Source organism: Arabidopsis thaliana, chromosome 3, assembly GCF_000001735.4.
Source record: "Arabidopsis thaliana chromosome 3, partial sequence".
Lineage (NCBI taxonomy): Eukaryota > Viridiplantae > Streptophyta > Magnoliopsida > Brassicales > Brassicaceae > Arabidopsis > Arabidopsis thaliana.
The window spans coordinates 1,672,970-1,692,408 of NC_003074.8; the positions used below are offsets into that span (position 1 = coordinate 1,672,970).

The 19,439-nt window shown below is 35.6% G+C and overlaps 5 protein-coding genes and 1 non-coding gene across 12 annotated transcripts; 2 read left to right on the forward strand and 4 right to left on the reverse strand.

Annotated features, from left to right (window-relative positions):
* Positions 1-45: 45 nt before the first annotated feature.
* AT3G05685 (Cystatin/monellin superfamily protein) lies at positions 46-1,939 on the reverse strand (the record flags this gene model as incomplete). 3 transcript variants are annotated; one of them, NM_001337601.1, is made up of 5 exons in its annotated part: positions 46-370; positions 806-1,020; positions 1,110-1,275; positions 1,354-1,530; positions 1,886-1,939. In NM_001337601.1, 4 exons carry the CDS (start codon positions 1,937-1,939, stop codon positions 935-937), a joined length of 483 nt encoding a protein of 160 aa, NP_001326304.1. In that variant the 3' UTR covers positions 46-370; positions 806-934. The 3 variants fall into 3 exon arrangements, with proteins under 3 accessions (NP_001326304.1, NP_001326303.1, NP_683532.1); NM_001337600.1 differs by having other exon boundaries at positions 806-1,275; NM_148690.2 differs by having other exon boundaries at positions 350-1,020; positions 1,174-1,275.
* A 1,595-nt stretch (positions 1,940-3,534) lies between these two features.
* NF-YA2 (nuclear factor Y, subunit A2) lies at positions 3,535-6,092 on the reverse strand. 2 transcript variants are annotated; one of them, NM_001337602.1, is made up of 5 exons: positions 5,537-5,999; positions 5,151-5,420; positions 4,740-4,834; positions 4,410-4,628; positions 3,535-4,321 (listed from the first exon to the last, which is right to left on the reverse strand). In NM_001337602.1, exons 1-5 carry the CDS (start codon positions 5,580-5,582, stop codon positions 3,953-3,955), a joined length of 999 nt encoding a protein of 332 aa, NP_001327635.1. In that variant the 5' UTR covers positions 5,583-5,999; the 3' UTR covers positions 3,535-3,952. The 2 variants fall into 2 exon arrangements, with proteins under 2 accessions (NP_001327635.1, NP_187220.1); NM_111443.4 differs by having other exon boundaries at positions 3,537-4,321; positions 5,829-6,092.
* Positions 6,093-8,846: 2,754 nt separating this feature from the next.
* Positions 8,847-9,008, forward strand: U1.6. Its single transcript, NR_140854.1, has one exon. It is a non-coding gene; the product is annotated as an other RNA (small nuclear RNA).
* On the reverse strand, positions 8,848-11,628 carry AT3G05700 (Drought-responsive family protein). 2 transcript variants are annotated; one of them, NM_111444.5, is made up of 5 exons: positions 11,279-11,628; positions 10,568-10,710; positions 10,203-10,280; positions 9,836-10,101; positions 9,119-9,571 (listed from the first exon to the last, which is right to left on the reverse strand). In NM_111444.5, the coding sequence occupies exons 1-5, from the start codon at positions 11,352-11,354 to the stop codon at positions 9,463-9,465; spliced, it is 672 nt and encodes a 223-aa protein (NP_187221.2). In that variant the 5' UTR covers positions 11,355-11,628; the 3' UTR covers positions 9,119-9,462. The 2 variants fall into 2 exon arrangements, with proteins under 2 accessions (NP_001327249.1, NP_187221.2); NM_001337603.1 differs by having other exon boundaries at positions 8,848-10,101.
* A 348-nt stretch (positions 11,629-11,976) lies between these two features.
* SYP43 (syntaxin of plants 43) lies at positions 11,977-14,695 on the forward strand. Of its 2 annotated transcripts, none has more exons than NM_111445.5 (8): positions 11,977-12,516; positions 12,834-13,107; positions 13,201-13,290; positions 13,512-13,583; positions 13,663-13,740; positions 13,835-13,900; positions 13,983-14,063; positions 14,153-14,695. In NM_111445.5, the coding sequence occupies exons 1-8, from the start codon at positions 12,293-12,295 to the stop codon at positions 14,258-14,260; spliced, it is 993 nt and encodes a 330-aa protein (NP_566256.1). In that variant the 5' UTR covers positions 11,977-12,292; the 3' UTR covers positions 14,261-14,695. The 2 variants fall into 2 exon arrangements, with proteins under 2 accessions (NP_566256.1, NP_850519.1); NM_180188.3 differs by having other exon boundaries at positions 12,034-12,516; positions 12,831-13,107; positions 14,153-14,589.
* IMPA-7 (importin alpha) lies at positions 14,614-18,852 on the reverse strand (the record flags this gene model as incomplete). Of its 2 annotated transcripts, NM_001337604.1 has the most annotated exons (11): positions 18,579-18,852; positions 17,917-17,995; positions 17,621-17,715; positions 17,392-17,523; positions 16,929-17,114; positions 16,321-16,484; positions 16,167-16,245; positions 15,852-15,980; positions 15,624-15,751; positions 15,020-15,428; positions 14,614-14,753 (listed from the first exon to the last, which is right to left on the reverse strand). In NM_001337604.1, the coding sequence occupies exons 1-10, from the start codon at positions 18,765-18,767 to the stop codon at positions 15,023-15,025; spliced, it is 1,587 nt and encodes a 528-aa protein (NP_001319482.1). In that variant the 5' UTR covers positions 18,768-18,852. The 2 variants fall into 2 exon arrangements, with proteins under 2 accessions (NP_001319482.1, NP_187223.1); NM_111446.2 differs by lacking the exon at positions 14,614-14,753 and having other exon boundaries at positions 15,023-15,428; positions 18,579-18,787.
* Between the last annotated feature and the right edge of the window lie 587 nt (positions 18,853-19,439).

Genomic DNA, 19,439 nt, shown 5'->3' on the forward strand with positions numbered 1-19,439 from the left:
TTTACATTTTGTTAGATCCTTGTAATTGATATTAGTATATGGATGGATATGTTTGATTTTTACTCATGTGTCATACATAATATGAAAACATAATAAAAGAAAGAAATCCCAAAAGCGAGGATACTGCATCAAAGGAGACACATGCCATGCTTCCAAAGTTATAAAACACAAACATTTAATTTGAAGTCTCTTAGACCAGTTATTTAGCTAACATAGAGATAAGTACCTAAAACATAAATATTGGCACAACACAATAGAAGTGATTTAGTACGACTAAGTCGAATACAAACAACTTCATATTAGATGACCTGGTGCGAACTCCAGCCTCTGCATCAGCCAGCGAATTCCATCTTCTCGATCAGCTGCTAGTCTAATTTCCAGTCCCAGACGAAAGAGAACAGTGATAAAAACAAGTCAGCAACTTAAGACTCTAATAAAAATGGCCTTCTAGAATCACTTTAGAAGAGGAAAATATCTCCTTGTCTACCTACAGAGATATCTTATTCTGAAGTCATGCACAGACAGTTTACAGTTTCAAATAGATCTAAACAGTCAGAAGATACTTCTCACCCTTAATCCCTATACTCACTAGCATGGAAACAAATAGTAATAAGACAATGCACTTCAGCTATCCTCCAAGTTAGATAATTGTAGTGACAGAAATGATGAGCCAAGACAATTCGCTGAGATGGTTATTAATCTGCCTATCTTTCTAAATCTAAAACTTAATATATCCAAATACGCACAACAATTCAGGCTATATAAAGTATCAACAGCAAAAGAAAGTCTGGGTCAAAAACCATACCTTTACTAGTTTTGGCTTGGAGGCTTTGTTGTGAGAGCCCGTCTACAGAGGATGGGATAGTTCTGGTTTCGAACAACCGTACACCAAACCTTAGCTTGATACTCAACAGGAGGTCCATCAGGTTTCTCCCTAGCCATGAATGTGATGAACGACTTTGACCTTGATCCTGCTGAAAATATACCTCGCACCACTTCCACAAACTCCACATCGAAACCCTTGAAACAATCAGAAAACGAACCAGATTTATTAGATAAATACACTTGTAAAGAGTTGAGTGATAATTAGCCAAAAATAATATACCGACATTTTCGATTCTTTTCTCTTCGTTGTACTTTTTGAGACAGAGACAAGCCATCTCTGCAAAGTACTCGGTAGGTTTGCCCGAAACTGGCAGGCAAATCCAAATTAGGGACTACTTTGTAATCCGAGTAGTTGTACCATGGCCAAAGCTCTCGCTCCACATAAAACCCCTAAATTCAGGCACACGCACTAGTCAAGATTTACTCTTTATCCAGCTAACAAATTAAGTTCAAATTCAATACGGTTACCTTATTCTCGATGAGCTGGCGCTTAAAGCGGCGCCATTGATTTTCATCTTCGTCATTAGAGAATTCATTTTTATATTCAGAGGAATTGTACTCGAGACCTTCGAAGCTGTCCACATCCCATTCAGGGACTTTAAACCACGTCGGATGTTTTAGCTCCTCGTTAGGGTCAACGTACTCCTCGCCGAGAGAGAAACTTAATTTGCTCTCAAAATTAAATAAAATTAAATAAAAATTGCTCTCTAAATTTATTTATTTTGATCCTTTCAGTTTAATTTAATATAAAATATATATAAATACAAGAAAAATTCAAAAATTATTTATTTTTAGCTGAACAAATCGTTATTCACTTTAAAATACGAGTAGCAAAGAATAGCAAAATAAAAGTGAAAAAATTACACAATATTTCTAATGTTCAAATATCACACCGTAAAATTGCTCTATATAAAATTAACGATCATCATCAGTCTAGGTCGGTGTTCCATAGATTGGAGATATGGGTGTTGATTCCTTAGTTCTCATGATGAGTTTGAACTTCGAGTTTGTTTCTAGCAGCTGTACAAATTTGGTACTCATCAGTTTTAGCCATAATGATAGTACAATCAATATATATATCTAACATGCTTATTTATGTATTTTCTGTCTCTCTCACCATATATTCTAGTTACAGGAGTATATCAAGTCATGGTACAGGTCTAGATTCTCTTAACTTGATTACTAAACATTAGTTACGGGAATCACAATATTGATTACTAATTAATTAAGGTCATATGGATTGTTTTAATTTGATTTATTAGTTTTTATGTTCTATATTTCAGGAATTTTACAATGAATGATGACGATGAACCACGAAGACCGATAGGTGGAAGACACCAAAAACCCAAGCTACCAAATCTGGCCAATGAATCAAAACGGGCTAAGAATCGGGCTGCTAGTCAAGGTCAACAACCAGTTCAACAAGAACTAGTCGAACAAGGACCAATGAGTTTAGTACTGGTATTTATACGAAATTCACCAATCAACTATTTACAAAACAATAAGTCTAGCACTCGGTTTTAGATTTTTGTTTTCATTTGATAATTCAACCCAGCTGGAATTTCATAATATTTTCAGACAATACTACCAACACAAAACCAAAATTGACCAAAGTCCAACCAAGATGAATTATCAGAATCGATTGATATCCCCTATATAAATTGATAATCATTCTATAAAATAAACTTTATCCTCAAGTGTTATTAACAAAATTGTCATGCTGATGTGTCGTTATCATAGTGACTTTTTACCCATTTAAATAATTGCCCAAATTTTACTAGACTATATACAGATTTTGTCATTAGTATTATACAAACATATAACACAAAAATTAAAAACGCAATCATAACCATAATACTACATCTATAATATAAAAACAAATTCAAAAACATATAATCCTGTATATAGAGTGTCAATATCTTCTTCATCTACAATAATACAAAACTTCACAAATATATATTACAGAAAAATTGTTTTCACCCTACGAAAAATATATAAAACAGTATTACTAATACTCTAAGCGAATTATTTTATAATATTATATTATTTATCCAAGCTATAAATATCAAAAAAAAATCATGATCATTTTACAGTAAAAACATAGTAATAGAATATGAATATTTTCTTTCATATTTGCTAATATATTATTAATCATATCATGGATATCACATATAGCTATCTAAAACTTAAAGATATTATAGATTTTGGCCACTACAATAGATTATATACCTAATCCAATGTTAAATTTATTTAATATTTATTCTTAAACAAAAGTAAATGCAGTTTCAAGTATAATCTTATTATATTATAGAGTGCTAAATATTTTACGTTTTTATTTTTTTTTACTCTAAATATTTTACGTTTTTTGTAGCCATTTCCGCATTTATTTTTCACTACAGATTTACTTGGGAAAAAACCGCCATCTATTTATAATTTAGACGTTTAATACATGTAACATTAACTGCGGTTAAAAGCTAACCATGGTTGTTTAGGATATATATAATATATCGTTTCACATGTTGACAAATGGAATGTCTTAGTTGAGTGGTTGAACGTTGCTCGATTTTTTTTCGATCTCGGATCGATAGCTAGATTGATCAACCATTAGATTTGGAACAGAATTTTTTTTACTCTGTCTTTGCTGTATAAGTCCTGGATAATAAGCAAATAATAACATAAATTCGACCAAATATACAAAAACACAGGTCTTAAATATGTTACATAAACCACATAACTTAAAAGTTGTTACAGTTGTTTGAGAAACACACAAAGCCAGAGAGAGCTACAAAATCAGATAACAGAGTTTTCTTAAAACACACACTACTAGTTGGAACAAGTGGGTTTAGTGACCAAACACATCATTGTTCTTCACCAGTTTTAACTACTTTTACACTGAAGATAAATATATCAAAGCTTTTTTCACCTCACGGCGAAGTTACCTTAATAGAGAATGAGCCAAAGATGATTTGCCTGTTCACAGCCAAAGCGGATTGGCAAAAAGGAAAATCCTTTATACCAAGGCAAGAGTTCTTTATCTCTCTCCGTTTGACTGTGAAACGGTAAAGGATCAGGTTTTGAAATTGCAGCAGCCATTATCCATTGCTGCTGCTGCTGCTATCCACTTGCTAGGCATTACCATGCCACCAAGAGAATGAACGGGAGAACTTAGGAAGTAGTTCATGCTAGTAACTTCTGATCCCGACACATTTAATCCGTTCGATAAGTTCATGGTCCCGTTTTCCGGATGAACAACTTCAGAATTCTGAGAGTTACTTTGCTGAGGCTTAGGCTGAGACTGAATCTGCATACTTCCATCACCTTTCTTTGCATTGGTTCCGCTATTTTCCAAGTTCTGACTTTTAGTGTTCAAGAATCTCCCACCGGATCCTCTAGGACGCCGCAATGCATGGAGATGGCGCGAATGATGCATATATGGCTGCAACATACATAACAAAAGCAAACACACTAATTCAGTAATAAAATCTCATTTGCACAAAAGTATCAAACTAGTTTCTATATGTTACCTTGCGGCATCTACTACTCAATTTCTTCTGATCAAGAACAGCAGCAGCCTTTGCGCGGGATTGGCGTCTCCTTATGATTCCATGGTATTGCTTTGAGTTCACATAGATGGTACTATCTTCCGTTTCCATGTTTAGAGGAAGCATTACCCTGCTCTGAGATCCATAGGCTGAAACAACTCCATAGTATTGTTGTTCTCCATAGGGATACTTTGTATAGATCTAAATGACCAAAGTAAACAGCCAACAAACACTAAATACTCAGAAACAAATTAAAGGAAACTCATGATAGGCTTATTCATTATATGTTTTTCAATGCGGAAAAGTTTTTACCGGTGGCTGAGAAAATCCAAGTTCCAAGCAAGGTGATTGCATTGAGAAAGTAGCTCCATGAGGCTTTGGCACAAGTCTTGGACTCTTTACATCACCTAATACATACATAGTGAAAATTATTCCAAATCAGATCACAAACGCATTCTTAGATTCACAATTACCTACAGAACAAATAACATTTTTACAATCCAGAATTTGAACCATAAAGATATCTTTTTAAACATCTTTATATCTTGTAGAATCTTAGATTCTCTTTTCGGACAATTTAGCTCAGTTCTGTTCACTCTCAGTCATACCTATAAATAACTAGTAAAACATGTACTAGCACTTTCCAAAAAAAGCCACTTTTGACAAATTCAGAAATTTTCACTAGAACCATCTATTTGAGGGCAAAAGAAGTTAAGAGTTTACCAAGTGAGAAAGCTAAGTGCGTTGCAGAGTTGCTCTGTTTATCCACACGTTGTCCTGTCTCTCCGACAGATCCGACCTTAACTCCGGCGAATGAGTCAGAATCGCCGGCGAGACTCTCCGGAGCCAACGGCTGAGATCCAAAAGCAGTCCACCAAGAAGTCTGTGGAGCAGAGAAGAGACCTTCTCTCACAGTTTGCATAGCCATCTCCAAATTCCAATTACAAAAAGTGAAAAATAGATAGTGCCTAGAAGAATAAGAAAGATATGTTCCTGTGGAAGATAACAAAAAAAAAAAAGTCAACAAAGTAATAATAAGAGTTGGATGTGAAATCTTTGTCAAATTTCAAACCCAATTTAGAAAACTTGTAAGAAAGAAAGGAAAGAACTTTGGGATTGGGTATTACGCAAAACCACACGAATGACAAAACCCATATGTGAATCATCATCAAGAGACAGACTTGTTGTCTAAAGTAAGAAAAAAAGATTGTGTGAAACGAGAAGATAAGACGCAAGAACTGAAATCTTTTTCACAGACTAGAGATCCCCAATAGCAAACAAACTCCAAAAAGAAGTAAAATAAAATCCCAAATGTTGGTCAAAATCAAACACACGAAAACCTATGTGAATCTAAAAGAATAAAGCAAAGAAAAAAAGAGAAAGAGGTTGAGTAAAACTTACACAGATGGAGTGATAGAGTAGAGAGTAGAGAAGAGCTTCAGATTCCTAGGAAGAGGCAGAGAAAAGCCCAATTGTTAGGAAGCCATCTCGGTTCCAAAACAAGAAACAGAGATTCATTCACACACATTAGTATTTAGTAGGGAGAGAGAGAAAGAGAAGAGAGAGACGTACTAATATATGAATTACAAATGTAGATGACAACTATAGCTTTATCAACCAATCACCTTCAACTTTTATGCTGCTCTGTTTTTTTTTTTAATTTTCTACTTTATTTGGAGTTGGAGATATAAATGTAAAACAACTAAAAATAATTGGTCTGGTTTTTAACTATAGCGTTGGCTTGACGTGCTTTGTTTTAAAAAGCTACAATGATCCCACTTAAATCCATTTTTATTTCATTTTTGATTTTTGATATTTTTCCACTAGGTAAGAGTAGTGCTTGGCTTGTCAATTGCATCGTTTATTATTATGATTGTGGTCCTTGTAAGCTTTTAAATTAAAAATGTGCATATACGTCATATGGAAAAAGGATCACCACTCAAAAATAATAAAATAATTAAAACTAAAATAAAGTAACAATCTGACATCTTCAACAATGACATGCCAATATTTGCTATTATAAGCTCGTGACTTATTCCCTACCAAAACATTATATAAAGTCTGCCAGAATCAACCTTTGTATAATTCTGTAAATAGACCAAACATATTTTCGCAATAGCATTTCCACTTGTTGAGGATGTTATTCTTAACTAGGTTTTCAAATGTTTTTCACACATTTGTCCTTTTGTTTCCTCTTTTGTTATGTTTCTTTAAATAGTTCTAGTTATTTTGTGAACCCGACCGTACACGTGTTTATGATTGAAATTAGACAACTAATAGTTAAGCTCTATAGATATCATTCCGGAGACATTATAATACATGTTATATATTTGTAAGAGATTGCTTTTGCTTTTAGTGTTGGACTTGATTATTATGGATTAGCTTCCTTTACCTAATTTAAGAATTTGGTTTATATTAGATGTTGAATTGAACTTAACTGAATTAAATCTAAGAGAAATAAAATAAGGTTAAATTGAAAAATAGAATATTGGTTTACGGGCTTGACAAAGAAAAAAAAAGGGTTTACGTTAGTGCTTGCTTTTGTTTATACGTCGTGCACTGGTGCTTAAGCATATCCCACTAGCAGCTTTTCTTTCATCCGAAACACAATAATTAATTGAATTATGCACTATAGTACAGTAGTACGTACACTATCTTCTAACAAAAATATCTACTTTCACTGACATATAGAAAGCTCAGTTCTAGTCTTAGTTTATTGCTTTATCGTAAATATATATCTAAAGCACAATCTTTTTATGGATTTGTGATCAACGATTTTAATGTAGTTGGCAAAAGAACAACATAATTAAATAGCTTATTTTCAAATAATGTAGGGAATATAGCTAGACTGCAAAATGCGAATCATAAGACTCAAAGCAAAACTAGAAATGTTTTATGGTGAAGATATGAATTTGTAGTCATCGATCGATATAGTACTTTTCATGAATGTACGTTTTGCTAAACACTTTATCAATAAATAAAAAGTATGTTTTGGTCTAAAGCATTAAAGAGATATCAAAGCATGTTATATATCAACATTAAAAGGTCAACCTGCCACCAAAGGTAGATGAGGATGCAAGATGATAGTCAACGTACGATGGGTAGATCTATTGTTTTGTAATTGATTGATGTTGAGCTACATTCCACAATCAAAATATTTCTACAGATGAAGAACTTTCAAAATTGGTTTACTACTGTATATTGGTATATATAATATACATATTCGATCTACTCATTTTTTAGTCTTTTTCAAAGATTTCTACATGTAAAATGGTTTTCATATTAGTTGTAGATTTTAACTACGATGAATAATTATTATTTACTAAGAATAAAAATTGTCAGTCTGATTCGTCTCCTCTAGACACGTATAGATAACAATACTAAAGCTGCTCTGTGGGATGAAATTAGTTTTGACACTAATTAACCATAAACCTAATTACAACCTTATTATATAAAAGAAGATTAACAACACTAAGATATATAAAATAACCCATTAGCTTTCTTAAAGAGATTTTGCTTTTCTTCTGAAAATATATATAAAAAAACAGTCGCTATAGATATTGTTCATCTTATTCTCCTATGCGATTAATATGTAAGTCACTCATTGGCTCCACTTGTTCATAAGCTTCCAAAAAACACGATTACTGACTAATCACCAACTATATTTTTCTATGTTCTTAAGAAAATTGACAACCCAACTTTTGAATATGCACGAAATAACAAAGTATTAAAATGAAGTAGAGCTACATATGCATTCCACTTGAATACATGAACTAAGGACACTCAAGTGGAAGTCGAGTGTGTACGTTTATGGTATTAAAGGAATTAAAGAACCTTTGCTTACGACAGTAAAGGAATTAAAGAACATTTGCTTTTAGCTATGTCACTTCCTTTCCTCAATGTTCGATTGGATCGTTGGCAAACATAAAATTTCTTTTAACACACAAAAAAGCATAATCATCAAGTGTGTCAAGTTTGGTCGAAAAATTACAACCGCTGAGAAGAAAGAACTATACAGTTTTATTTTTCTTTCAAAAAAAGGCTGCATTTAGATAACTTCAATAACTCATTTACGTGTTTAGATTATTGCTTATCACACTCACTGACTTATCTATCATACTCGTTTCTTTAGGTTATTCAGATCTTAGCCTAAAGCCCAATACAATCTACATCTTACTTTGTACATTGCAAAACTTGATAATTCGATTTTAGTTGGATCCGAACATGGGTCCATTCTACATCTTACTAAATAATTGACTTTGGGCTACCAAAGAGATCGGCCCATTAAAGAATCTAAAACCTAAGAACGGCGAAAATGTGGAGTTTAGCAAAAAGTCCCACATCGGTAATAAGAAACAAGAGAAGCTCCGGGAACAGGGTATAAATAAGAGAGTCATGACTTTGAGCAAATCACTTACCTGGACGGGGTCAACTCGCGATCAAGAAGACGAGTGGCCTAGGCTAGTGACTCCCATTGCACATACCGGGAGGGTGCTATGCTTAAGGTCTTCCCTAGAGGAAGAGCCTACGTCATTATTTGTGGCAGCGGGGGTTTGCGTTCGCGCAGCCCCTACCATATCTTTTCAGTGTCTAAGTTTTTCGATAATCACAATCAGTAAATGGTGTAATTTTGTCTCGTTGTTGATTAGTTTGGGGATACCCCAGCTTAACGACTAACGAGCTTCAGAAACTATAATAAAGCTATAAATCTGATTGCAGAAGAATGTGCCTCTACAAAATCTGAAGCCGTTTCCATGACAAATTTTCAACATATATGGTCATTCTTATCCTAGTAAACAACTGGAAACGAATAATTGAACGCGAATACGTGAAATACATACATTTTTGTTTTTTTTCTCATGACCTACAAGCAATTGGGGCGTTAACCGCAGAAGCTAATGTGTTCTTAGGTTACACTCATTCATAATCTCTCTCCTTTATTTGCTCCCCACAAACAATAATTTCGTACTTTGTCCTGCTGAGACAGAACATGGAGTTTCCTCATTGCTGACAAGTTACCAGAAGCGATACTCCATTATAAGCTGTCATCAAGAATCGTAGAGCTCAATAGCTCTCGAACAAACTCACTGCGTTTCAACTTCTGCTTGTGATCCTCAGCTGAAAGAGAAGTTTTTTTCGCATTCCTATCATCCACAAAACCTTCATCAGTGATCCATACATGTCCTATATGGGTATAAGAACTCAACTTGATCAAAGAGTTTCAGTTTGGCTCATAAATCCCAAGTGTGCCCAAAAGTAAAACATTGAAGCAAATGTTCCAATGGAAAGTTATAGACCAAACACTTAAAATAACCTAGAATCATCTAGGTTCAATCAGTCTTGAAATACCAGATTTTTACTAACAAGAGGTTAGGCAAAGTAAAATGATTGAGAAGAAGTAAGCATACTGTTCGGGTAAACACTGAATAGTTGTTTTCTTGACAGGACCCGTTTCTGCAGATATGCATGACTCCGTGGTGAAGAACCCATCAGCAATAGGAGAAATGAACGACGATAACAATGGGTCAGCAGCTACATTGGATGATGAGGAAGACGATACTATACACGAAGATCCTCCAAAGAGGCTCTGAAAGTTTCCATCAGGAAACTCTCTCCTTAAGATCGATAATGTGGAATATGACCCGCCTCTTCTTGGTTTTCTCTTGCGGTGCATGTAATATTTTGTCAAGAACACAACTTAATAACAGACTATAGAAACACTGATAGAAAAGATTGATTGTTATATATGACTTGGGAGAAAGAAAAAAAGGATATCTTGAAAATATTAGCGTGCTGAAGGGTTATATGAGCAACCATGTCAACACCCACCCTAACCGCACAAACTGGACATACCTGCAATAACAATGTTCACTAGATTAAACGCTAAGTTTTCATAGAATCCAAACAAAATCCCCCAAATATCAGATGCAATAGATACAGCTGATCCTACTATTCCTTCGTGAATCGGCTATAAACATGCTATTATTCTCAGTTTTCTTTGTCATATCATCCAAGTAACAACAGAGGAGGAACCAACACCGCTCAGTCTAAACTTTTGAGAATCATGTGATGAATCAGAAATGTATAAACGCATCTTTATGCTTCAAATGGTTGTTTTAAAAAAGAAATAAGAAAGTTACCCCATTTTTGGCTTCCATAGGATGATCTTCATCTATGTGGCAGCAGAGAGAGACAATATCAAAATAGTCAGAACAGAAAGGGCAAGCAAACTCTTCCCTGAACTCTTCTTCTCCATCTATCTCTTCAAACCCTAAGAATGTATCTGCAATCCCAAAAACACATCAACCAAATATTTATACAGCAAAGCTATAAGAAAACAAAGAGAGTAATCAGATATACTAAACCCCTACTCTACCTCTGAGGTTACAGTATATGAAACATATTCTCCTCTTCTGAGGAGAACAATATCTTCACTTTCTCATGTTCATAAACACTGAGCATAGTAGCATCACAGGAGTAATTAAAATGCTAACAAAGACTGCAACTTTGGATAATTTTCATCCATTTTCTCAGGAATCGAGCAAAACCAGAATCAAACCATATTTCATCAGTCAATAAAAATCAATTACAAAAGCCCCCTTTCCTTCATTTTTGCTAGTATCAAGCAAAGCCTAAGGCGATGAAAAAATGACAAAATACGAAATCTTTCAAAACAAGATCGAAGATTTCTCATATATTTCTTAATCTTCAAAACAGAGATTCTAAATCGGAAAGAAAACACAAGTCTATCACCTAAACTACCTTCGCCCATCAATTTTCAGACGAAAAAAAAGATCAGATAACAATCATTTAGAACAGAGGGAGAAAAAATTCATATCATTTAAACTAACCAGATCGTGATGGAAAAGCTAGCTGGTATCTCCTCGTAGCTGAAGCGAGACGATCACTCCATGAATCGGAATCCATTATTGACAAAACCCGGAAAACAAAAGTCGAAAGTTTTGTACTTTTTTCCTTAACAAATAAAACGTTTTGAAGAAAATGAATCTGTATACGAAAGTAAATGATTCTGATTACTGTCTGAAGAAATCCAACGAAAATGGTAAAGACAGATTATGAAGACCACGATTCTGGGTCGGTTTATTAACAAAGTTTTGTCTTTCTTTTTTTCTTCTTCTCCTCGTTTTAATTAATTTTGGATAGAGAGTGAGAGACAGAGGAGACAAGTTCTATAAATTATTTCTTTAAATTTATGTTTTTTATCTAAAAGAAATTAAAACGTTTGCTTTCAGTGATGAATCAAATATTTCGCGGAAAAATAGAAAAACAAGAAAGTGTTGGGCCACTCTATAAACTCTTTTTGTAAAGTCTACGAAAATGCATGCCGTTTTTATTATTTTACCCGACGTATAATTGCATTCAGAAACATGACGTTTCCAAATAAAACGTCATGCTGTTGTCTTTTAGACACGTGGCGTGTTTTCAGTGGTTTTATTTATAAGATTTCGCAGTTAAAGATGCACGCAATAGCAGGAGATTTTTAGCCCCGTTCTTATGTTTTTTCTGACTTGTGACTTTTTTTTTTTTTTTTTTTTTTGTGTCAACTGTTTATTTATTTATCGATTGGATGTTTTAATTAATTTTCGAAATTATAGTTAAATTTCCAATTTGTGAATCTGGGCGCTGTTTTTCTCCGTCGGAGAATTTGATCCCGCCGGAGATCGGCCGGTTTCCGCAGTCGCATTCGTTTCTTTCGCGCGATTTTCGATGCTTTGTCTATGATGAAACCGCGATCCTGTTTAGATCTATAGCTTTCGATCGGAAGGGAAGCTAAAATCCATCTAGACGCCGAGATCTTGGTTAGCTATCACTGAGATTCTTATAGGGTTTATATTTGAGCTGTTATGGCGACTAGGAATCGTACGCTGTTGTTTAGGAAGTACAGAAACTCTCTCAGGAGCGTTCGTGCTCCAATGGGGTCGTCTTCGTCGTCGACATTGACGGAGCACAATTCGTTGACCGGAGCTAAATCCGGATTAGGCCCGGTGATCGAGATGGCGAGCACGTCTCTATTGAATCCAAATCGGTCTTATGCTCCAGTCAGTACCGAGGATCCTGGGAATTCGAGGTACTTCTCATCCTCTCTATCTCTCACTGCCATTGAAATGTTAGAAATTTGGTGATTGCATTAGAAATTAATCACTTCATGTAGCTGCTAGTGTGAGTTGGATTATGAATTTTTGAAGTAAGTTGTTGATTTAGCAGAAAATTTGGTATTATCCTGAGCAATAATGTCTCTTATGGATTTGGAATTGGTAGCTTGATGTTCAGCCTTGTTGTTTCAGCTACTGATTGAGTATTAAGAGAATAGTACTTGAATATATTTCTGTGGCCCAATTTGTTGAAGTTGAAAGTTTTGCTTCTTGTTTTCCAATGTCCTAGTAGAGGTACAATAACAGTGGGCTTACCACCAGATTGGGTTGATGTATCTGAGGAGATTTCAGTTTACATTCAACGTGCAAGAACCAAAATGGCTGAATTGGGAAAGGCTCATGCGAAAGCGTTGATGCCTTCGTTTGGGGATGGTAAAGAAGATCAACATCAAATCGAGACTTTGACACAAGAGGTTACCTTCCTATTGAAGAAATCTGAGAAGCAACTTCAGAGGCTTTCTGCAGCTGGACCTTCTGAAGATTCAAATGTCAGGAAAAACGTCCAGGTTGGTGTACTTGACTTGATGTGTCTCTTAAACGCATGTCCTTTCATTTCCCATCAACATCTCAACTTTAAAATCTCATGTGTTTTATAACAGCGATCTCTTGCTACGGATCTCCAAAACCTTTCTATGGAGTTACGCAAGAAACAGTCTACATATTTGAAACGTTTGAGACTACAAAAAGAGGTATGCAATGACGCACTATACATTTCCTATGTCCAAGACTTCACTATTTGTAATACTGAGTTGCTCTCGAGTTTTTGGATCTGTTATGCAGCTGTACTCTAATAAAATTTTGGTTTCATGAGTTTCATACATTCTATTGTTAGTTATTTCTATGATTTTGAGGACAATTACATTTTGTTTATTCCCAAGAAGTTTTGACTTCTAGCTGTGATGATCATCAGGATGGAGCGGATTTAGAGATGAATCTGAACGGAAGCAGATATAAAGCAGAAGATGATGACTTTGATGATATGGTATGACTCCTTTGTCCCAATCTTATACCCATGATTCATCTTATGTATTTCTGTAATAATGCAATATATGACACTACAGGTATTTAGTGAGCATCAAATGAGCAAGATAAAAAAGAGTGAGGAAATATCAATAGAGAGGGAGAAAGAGATTCAACAGGTTAATGTTTGCAGATCTTACCGCTCTTAATTGTTACCTATTTCATACACAATCATAATCTTGTCACTTTCTTCTTGTTCTGCTTCATCTGCAGGTTGTTGAATCCGTAAGCGAGCTTGCTCAGATCATGAAGGATCTGTCAGCGCTTGTGATAGACCAGGTACAACACTGTAACTGTTGTCTAGCTTCTGAGCCACTGATTCTAGAAATTCTATAACTTGAAAGCAAACTTGTCGTGACAGGGTACAATAGTTGATCGGATTGACTATAATATCCAGAACGTTGCTAGTACAGTCGACGATGGTCTCAAACAGCTGCAAAAGGTAAATTTCTCTTTACAATCAGTGTGTATACTCTCTCACACCATTTCATGCCTAAATTTTTAAGCGGAATTGCTTGTGAATCTCCACAGGCGGAACGTACACAGAGACAAGGAGGTATGGTGATGTGTGCGTCTGTTCTTGTCATTCTCTGCTTCATCATGCTGGTACTCTTAATCCTCAAGGAGATTCTGTTGTGACACAAGGAGATCCCTCATTTTTTAATTCTTTTGAAACGCGAACACCACAATTTTTGCGTTGCGGAGTGTTCTGTCCACAAAATGTCCTGAAGAGAAAAACGAACTGTGTTGTCTATCTCGCTCAGTGGCTTTTACTGCAGCCTCTTCTGCTTTCTTTTTTATTTCTTATGGCGTTTACATAGGAAAACATTATCACTTTTGTATTGAGTGTTTGTAAGTTGGCTTCTTACGAGTTTATAATGGATTTATTTACTGTAAAGAATATATTAACCATGATTTTAAGAATCTGTGGAGAAGAGATCATATAGAACTGTAACGTTTGTTCCAGATTACAAGCTATTAAATAGCCCATTATCCACTAGGCCACTATAATACTACGTACTGACCAACATTGTCATTACCAAATAAAGCAAGCAATGTAATTTCTAATCTCCATTTGCAGTAAATGTTATGAACAGATGAGGTGAGTGTATGTTTGCCTAGACCACTTGTCCTGCATCATCAGTAAGACACCAAATAAGAGCTGAAGCTTTTATATGAGACTGAACCGAACTAAAGTAAAACTCATTAAACCCAGCCGAAACAGAGTTGCTTGGTTTGAGTTTTGGTAAGTTTCTCTCAGCCTAAACAAAACCAAACCAGACTCTCTGATCTAGAACAAAACGTCTACTCCTTAATGGTCGGATCTTGTTATCCTATCTAGTCCATAATGAGTAAGCAAAAAACCAAGTAAAGTTACCAGAAGGAAATATATGTTACCTCTTAAGGTCCGCAGTGCATCTCACTGAGAGTGCCTGAGGATGTTGGCATGTTTGCAAAGTTGTCAACTGGGAAATATATCATGTCTTGTTGTTCTTGATCTTCTTCTTCTTCTTCTTCCATCCAGTATGTTTCAAGAATCTTCACCGCAGTTTCGTAGATGTCATTGTTCTCATGAGATTGCAGGCCCTCGATTTTCTCCAGTCCCTCTGCCTCTTCTATTAGCTGAGCATGTGGGTTTACATTTGTTTGAGGACATTGGTAAATACCTTCAGCGTGTCTTGAGCTGAAAACTTCTCCCACCTTTAATATTTTTTTGAGTGCTTCTAAACAAACCATGACGAGTTGAGTATCTGAGCATGTAAGAAGATCGCACAACGGTTTGATGCATTCTTGCTTTACTAGAAACCTGTCAAGACATTAGCAGATCGCATCAAAGGACCTGCTGAAAACTCTACCAAAAAAAGTTGTAATAGCTTCAATGGAATGAGACCCATAAGATTTAGTTCTGCTGTTTGAACTCTTTTCATGACTACATTTATACTACTGAATATTTGATGGTCTATATGGTTCCTGGTTTTGTATTGAGTTTTGTTCTACGTACATGATTTGCTTGTAAGAGCCTCCAGCTATGGCGTTGCAGATAGCCCAGGCAGCTTCCTTCTTAACGTCGCCCTCAGAGTTTTGGAGCAGATTAACAAGTGCAGGACATATATCAGCATCAAACACAGCCTATGGAAAGATAATAAACAAGTGCAGACATATATTCAGAGCAACATCTTAATTAGACTGCGATTAAAAAGAGAAGTTTAGAGACGGTATATTGGCTAACCTGAATCTGTGACTGACAACCAGCTGTGATATTAGAGACTGTCCAACAAGCTTCTTTCCTGATGGTCTTGTTATAGGATCCCCTTAGAAGATTTACCAAGCATGGGAGCGCTTGAAGATCAATTATATGCTAAGAAAATCACAAAGAACAAAAGTTCTGAGAACTCACTTGTGATAAATAATCAAATACTCTGAGAATTTTTAGTTGACAAAGATAACAGTAACAGTAGAATATCCAGCGCAAAATGGAAAAAGAGCAGGGATTATATTAAAAAGCGATACTAATACTAAATTTTATCTCTGGCCGCATATTTACCTGAGTTTGACTATCGTTTCCAGTTACAATATTTCCAATGGTGCGAAGAGCGGGAGTGATAACTGAAGGCGAACGGTGGCTGTTCAGAAAGCAAACGGCCATCAGAATCTATGACTCTGGATTTTTTTGGTTAGCTAAAGTCCTGAACACTCACATCGAAAGACCAATAAGTCGCGCACAAACATTGGCTTCAATCACGGCTTGTATTTTTTCATTTGAACCATCAGAAAGATACACCAGCGCCCAACACGTGTAAGCCAAGAGTTCCTTGTCGTCTAACCGAATGAGTTGTGCAAGAGCTGGTAATGCAGCACTCACCTGTGAGCATATGGTAATAAGTAAGATGTCTAAAAGAATACGACATTCATCAAATCCAATCAGAAAAAAGTTTACTTAAAACGCGCAAAGAAAATTAGCAGGATCACTACAGCAGTGTGGATCACAAAGCTAAGGTCAAGAAACCATAAAGAGAGCGTGAAAGGTTTTCAGATGCATTTATTAATGCCAAAATAAAACCTTCAGGTGCCCTGGTTACAATGATCATATGACAAAAAAAATATTCTTGGGGTTTGTCCTCACCCAAGAATCAAACCTTGTTTCCAGAGTTTTTACAGTATTAAATATTCCAGTGCTAAACAGGCCTTGATCACCATAATTTGGACTAAATCCGACTAATATCTCTTAAATATGCTGGACAACCATATATTGAGAGTGAAAGAGAAGGTGGGGATCTAACAAAACTCAGTTTGGTTCAAAACTTACCTGATCAAATGGAGGCTGAGGCTTTCCTCTGCAAAGATTAGATAAAGTCCAAGCGGCGTTTACAAGCATAGAAAGTTTGGCTCCATGGTTTAACTGCAACAGCAGAGAAGGTAGAGCTGCATGTCCAAGGACTATATCACGGCATCTCGGAGAGTCTCCAGAAATATTTCCTAATGCCCAAACAACCTGATTGTCCAAGAATACAGAAGATTTGCAACTGAACTATGGGAGGGGAACAATATACTCGACAATACATATTTAACCTACAACTATATTTAGTCTAAAAATTGTATCTTCTGTTCAGAAATAATTTTTTTTTAAAATGATTTCCCTCTATTGATCTTAGTCATCGTCTTTATCTTTGAACTTTATCAATTGCAGAGGCAACAACAGGCTCTTAGCAGTCAGACAAATTTGAGAACAACAATAGCATGCATGATGATCAATCACCACTTCAATATACCTGCTCACGGACCACATCATATGGCGAGTTGAGAAGTCTCACTAGTATTGCAACAGCTCCATGATCAATCACCACTTCAGTATTCTCAGATGTTCCAGATGCAATATTTGTTAAAGCCCAAGCCGCTTCAAACTATAAAATTTGTTCCACGAACCGAAACACATTGACCTTATGAAGCTAGGGGTAAAACCAGATTGCAGATTGAATGTACAGGTGTATCGAAGCTAACCTGAAGCTGGGGGGAGTCATCCCATGTTAGGAACTCCACAAAGCGTGGAACCAAACCGGCCTGTATAACTTCTTCAACACGTACGTTAAACATTTCTACCAAAAGAACATAAAATAGCATTAGAGAGAGTGAATACATCGTTATAGCTTTAGTTTCATGTCAAACTACATTACAGTCTAACATCAGAAACTTTGAAAGTTTGCTGTGGCTCATCTAGCAATGTCAATAGCTTGATTATGCCTTAGCAACCAAGGTATCAAATCTGTTAGTAAATAAGTTAATGGGATGTCTCTCACCACCACAAAGTAACGTTCTGATCTGTGTAGTAGCCTCAATCAACAGATCCCTCTCGTCAGACCAAATACAGCTTATCAACTGTAACCAATCGAACATACCAACTACTCAAAATAGAAAAAATGATCCAAAATAGAAAATGTAATCTCCCATTCCGAGAAATGCAATCACCATTATCATATTCCAGAACATGCAAAAGAAAAATCTTCAGTTCAAAAATAATATGGAAAGTCTTAACCAAGCTATGTAGCTCCTTCTGATAATTCTAGCACTGTATAACCAAGTTTCAGAACATGCAAATTCTTCATAAACCAAAATCAATCATGAAAGGTTAGTAGCTCACTCTGAGAATTTAAAATGTCAGGAGGCAAGTAAAAACTCTAGCGATCATATATCGAAAATTCAAGCGTCAAGTCAAATTTCACAACGAACATGTCAAGAAATACGAATCTCAAGACAAATTACGAACACCAAATTTCAAACACGGAAAACCACAAGAAACGCCAAAATGGATCGAAATTGGATAGGTCATTTCAAAATTCCTAACACTGAAAGCATGCATCTACGAATCAGAAATCACATGTCTCCAGAATTGAACTGTCAGATTCATCAATCTCCAGGTTTCGCGACGAAAATACAAAATGTGTACATATGCCAAACGGACCTTCTGGTCAAGAGAATCGGCGGAAGGAGAATGAGGAAGAGCCTCGCGACGCTTCTTAAGCAAGCTCTCTTCTCTCTTAGCTTTGCGGATCTCAACCATGTCGTCCTCTCTTCGCCGCCGTCCACCAACTCCGTCAACCACCGCCTTGTACCCGCTCCTCCGTACTGACATTGTCTCTCCTCCCTTCATCTTTTGATCTCCTCACCTCCCTACCAAATGATTTCGACGGTTTTATGCGACCAAAATCAAATTCCCACGAAACAGGCCCACACTGAAAAAAAAAAAAAAAATTTAATTGTTAGGGTTAAATCGATATTTAAAAACATTAGGGAGTCAAATTCAAATTTGTAAGACAAGTTAGGGAGAACAAAGATTAAAAAAAATGCGAGCGCAAGTTGATTCGTTCCCGCCTAATTCTGTAACAGATATTATTTCACTATTATTTCGTGTCGAATAAATTGGGCCAATAGCTTTTATTATTTTGAAAAAGTTCACATTATAAAATATTTTAAATATTGTATATATACACATTCCTGTGATTATGGTGAGTTTGATGATTTCGTAATACATAAAACAGAAGAAAAGTATTAACCATAACAAATTGCCTTTGCTAAATTGTGTGAATTATGTAATTTTAAGACAATCATAGTGTGCACAGTCCTTGATCATGCATTATCTGAGCATAGTCCGTAACAGAGAAGATTCCCTGAGCTAGAAAAGCAAAATAGACCATATCTATCTATAAGTCAAGATAAAGTGTTGTATTTTGTATAGACATATCTTAGTTGAAAAGTTATTCTTCGTAAAAGTTATTTTTCTTTCTATTTTTGGTCATTTTGTTGTAACGAAGTTTTTATTTTG

What these genes read in the sequence shown, in the direction of transcription:
- NF-YA2 (NM_001337602.1), bottom strand. Translation starts at nt 5,582, where the DNA reads ATGGGTTTTGTCATTCGTGTGGTTTTGCGTAATACCCAATCCCAAA. An exon ending in TTGGATTTTCTCAGCCACCG is followed by an intron (nt 4,629 to 4,739) that starts GTAAAAACTTTT and finishes TTGGTCATTTAG; the next exon opens with ATCTATACAAAGTATCCCTA. An exon ending in TGAGTAGTAGATGCCGCAAG is followed by an intron (nt 4,322 to 4,409) that starts GTAACATATAGA and finishes TGTATGTTGCAG; the next exon opens with CCATATATGCATCATTCGCG.
- AT3G05700 (NM_111444.5), bottom strand. Translation starts at nt 11,354, where the DNA reads ATGGATTCCGATTCATGGAGTGATCGTCTCGCTTCAGCTACGAGGAGA. An exon ending in AGCTTTTCCATCACGATCTG is followed by an intron (nt 10,711 to 11,278) that starts GTTAGTTTAAAT and finishes TTGGGATTGCAG; the next exon opens with ATACATTCTTAGGGTTTGAA. An exon ending in CTATGGAAGCCAAAAATGGG is followed by an intron (nt 10,281 to 10,567) that starts GTAACTTTCTTA and finishes TTGTTATTGCAG; the next exon opens with GTATGTCCAGTTTGTGCGGT.
- SYP43 (NM_180188.3), top strand. Translation starts at nt 12,293, where the DNA reads ATGGCGACTAGGAATCGTACGCTGTTGTTTAGGAAGTACAGAAACTCT. An exon ending in GGGAGAAAGAGATTCAACAG is followed by an intron (nt 13,741 to 13,834) that starts GTTAATGTTTGC and finishes CTTCATCTGCAG; the next exon opens with GTTGTTGAATCCGTAAGCGA. An exon ending in GTCTCAAACAGCTGCAAAAG is followed by an intron (nt 14,064 to 14,152) that starts GTAAATTTCTCT and finishes GAATCTCCACAG; the next exon opens with GCGGAACGTACACAGAGACA.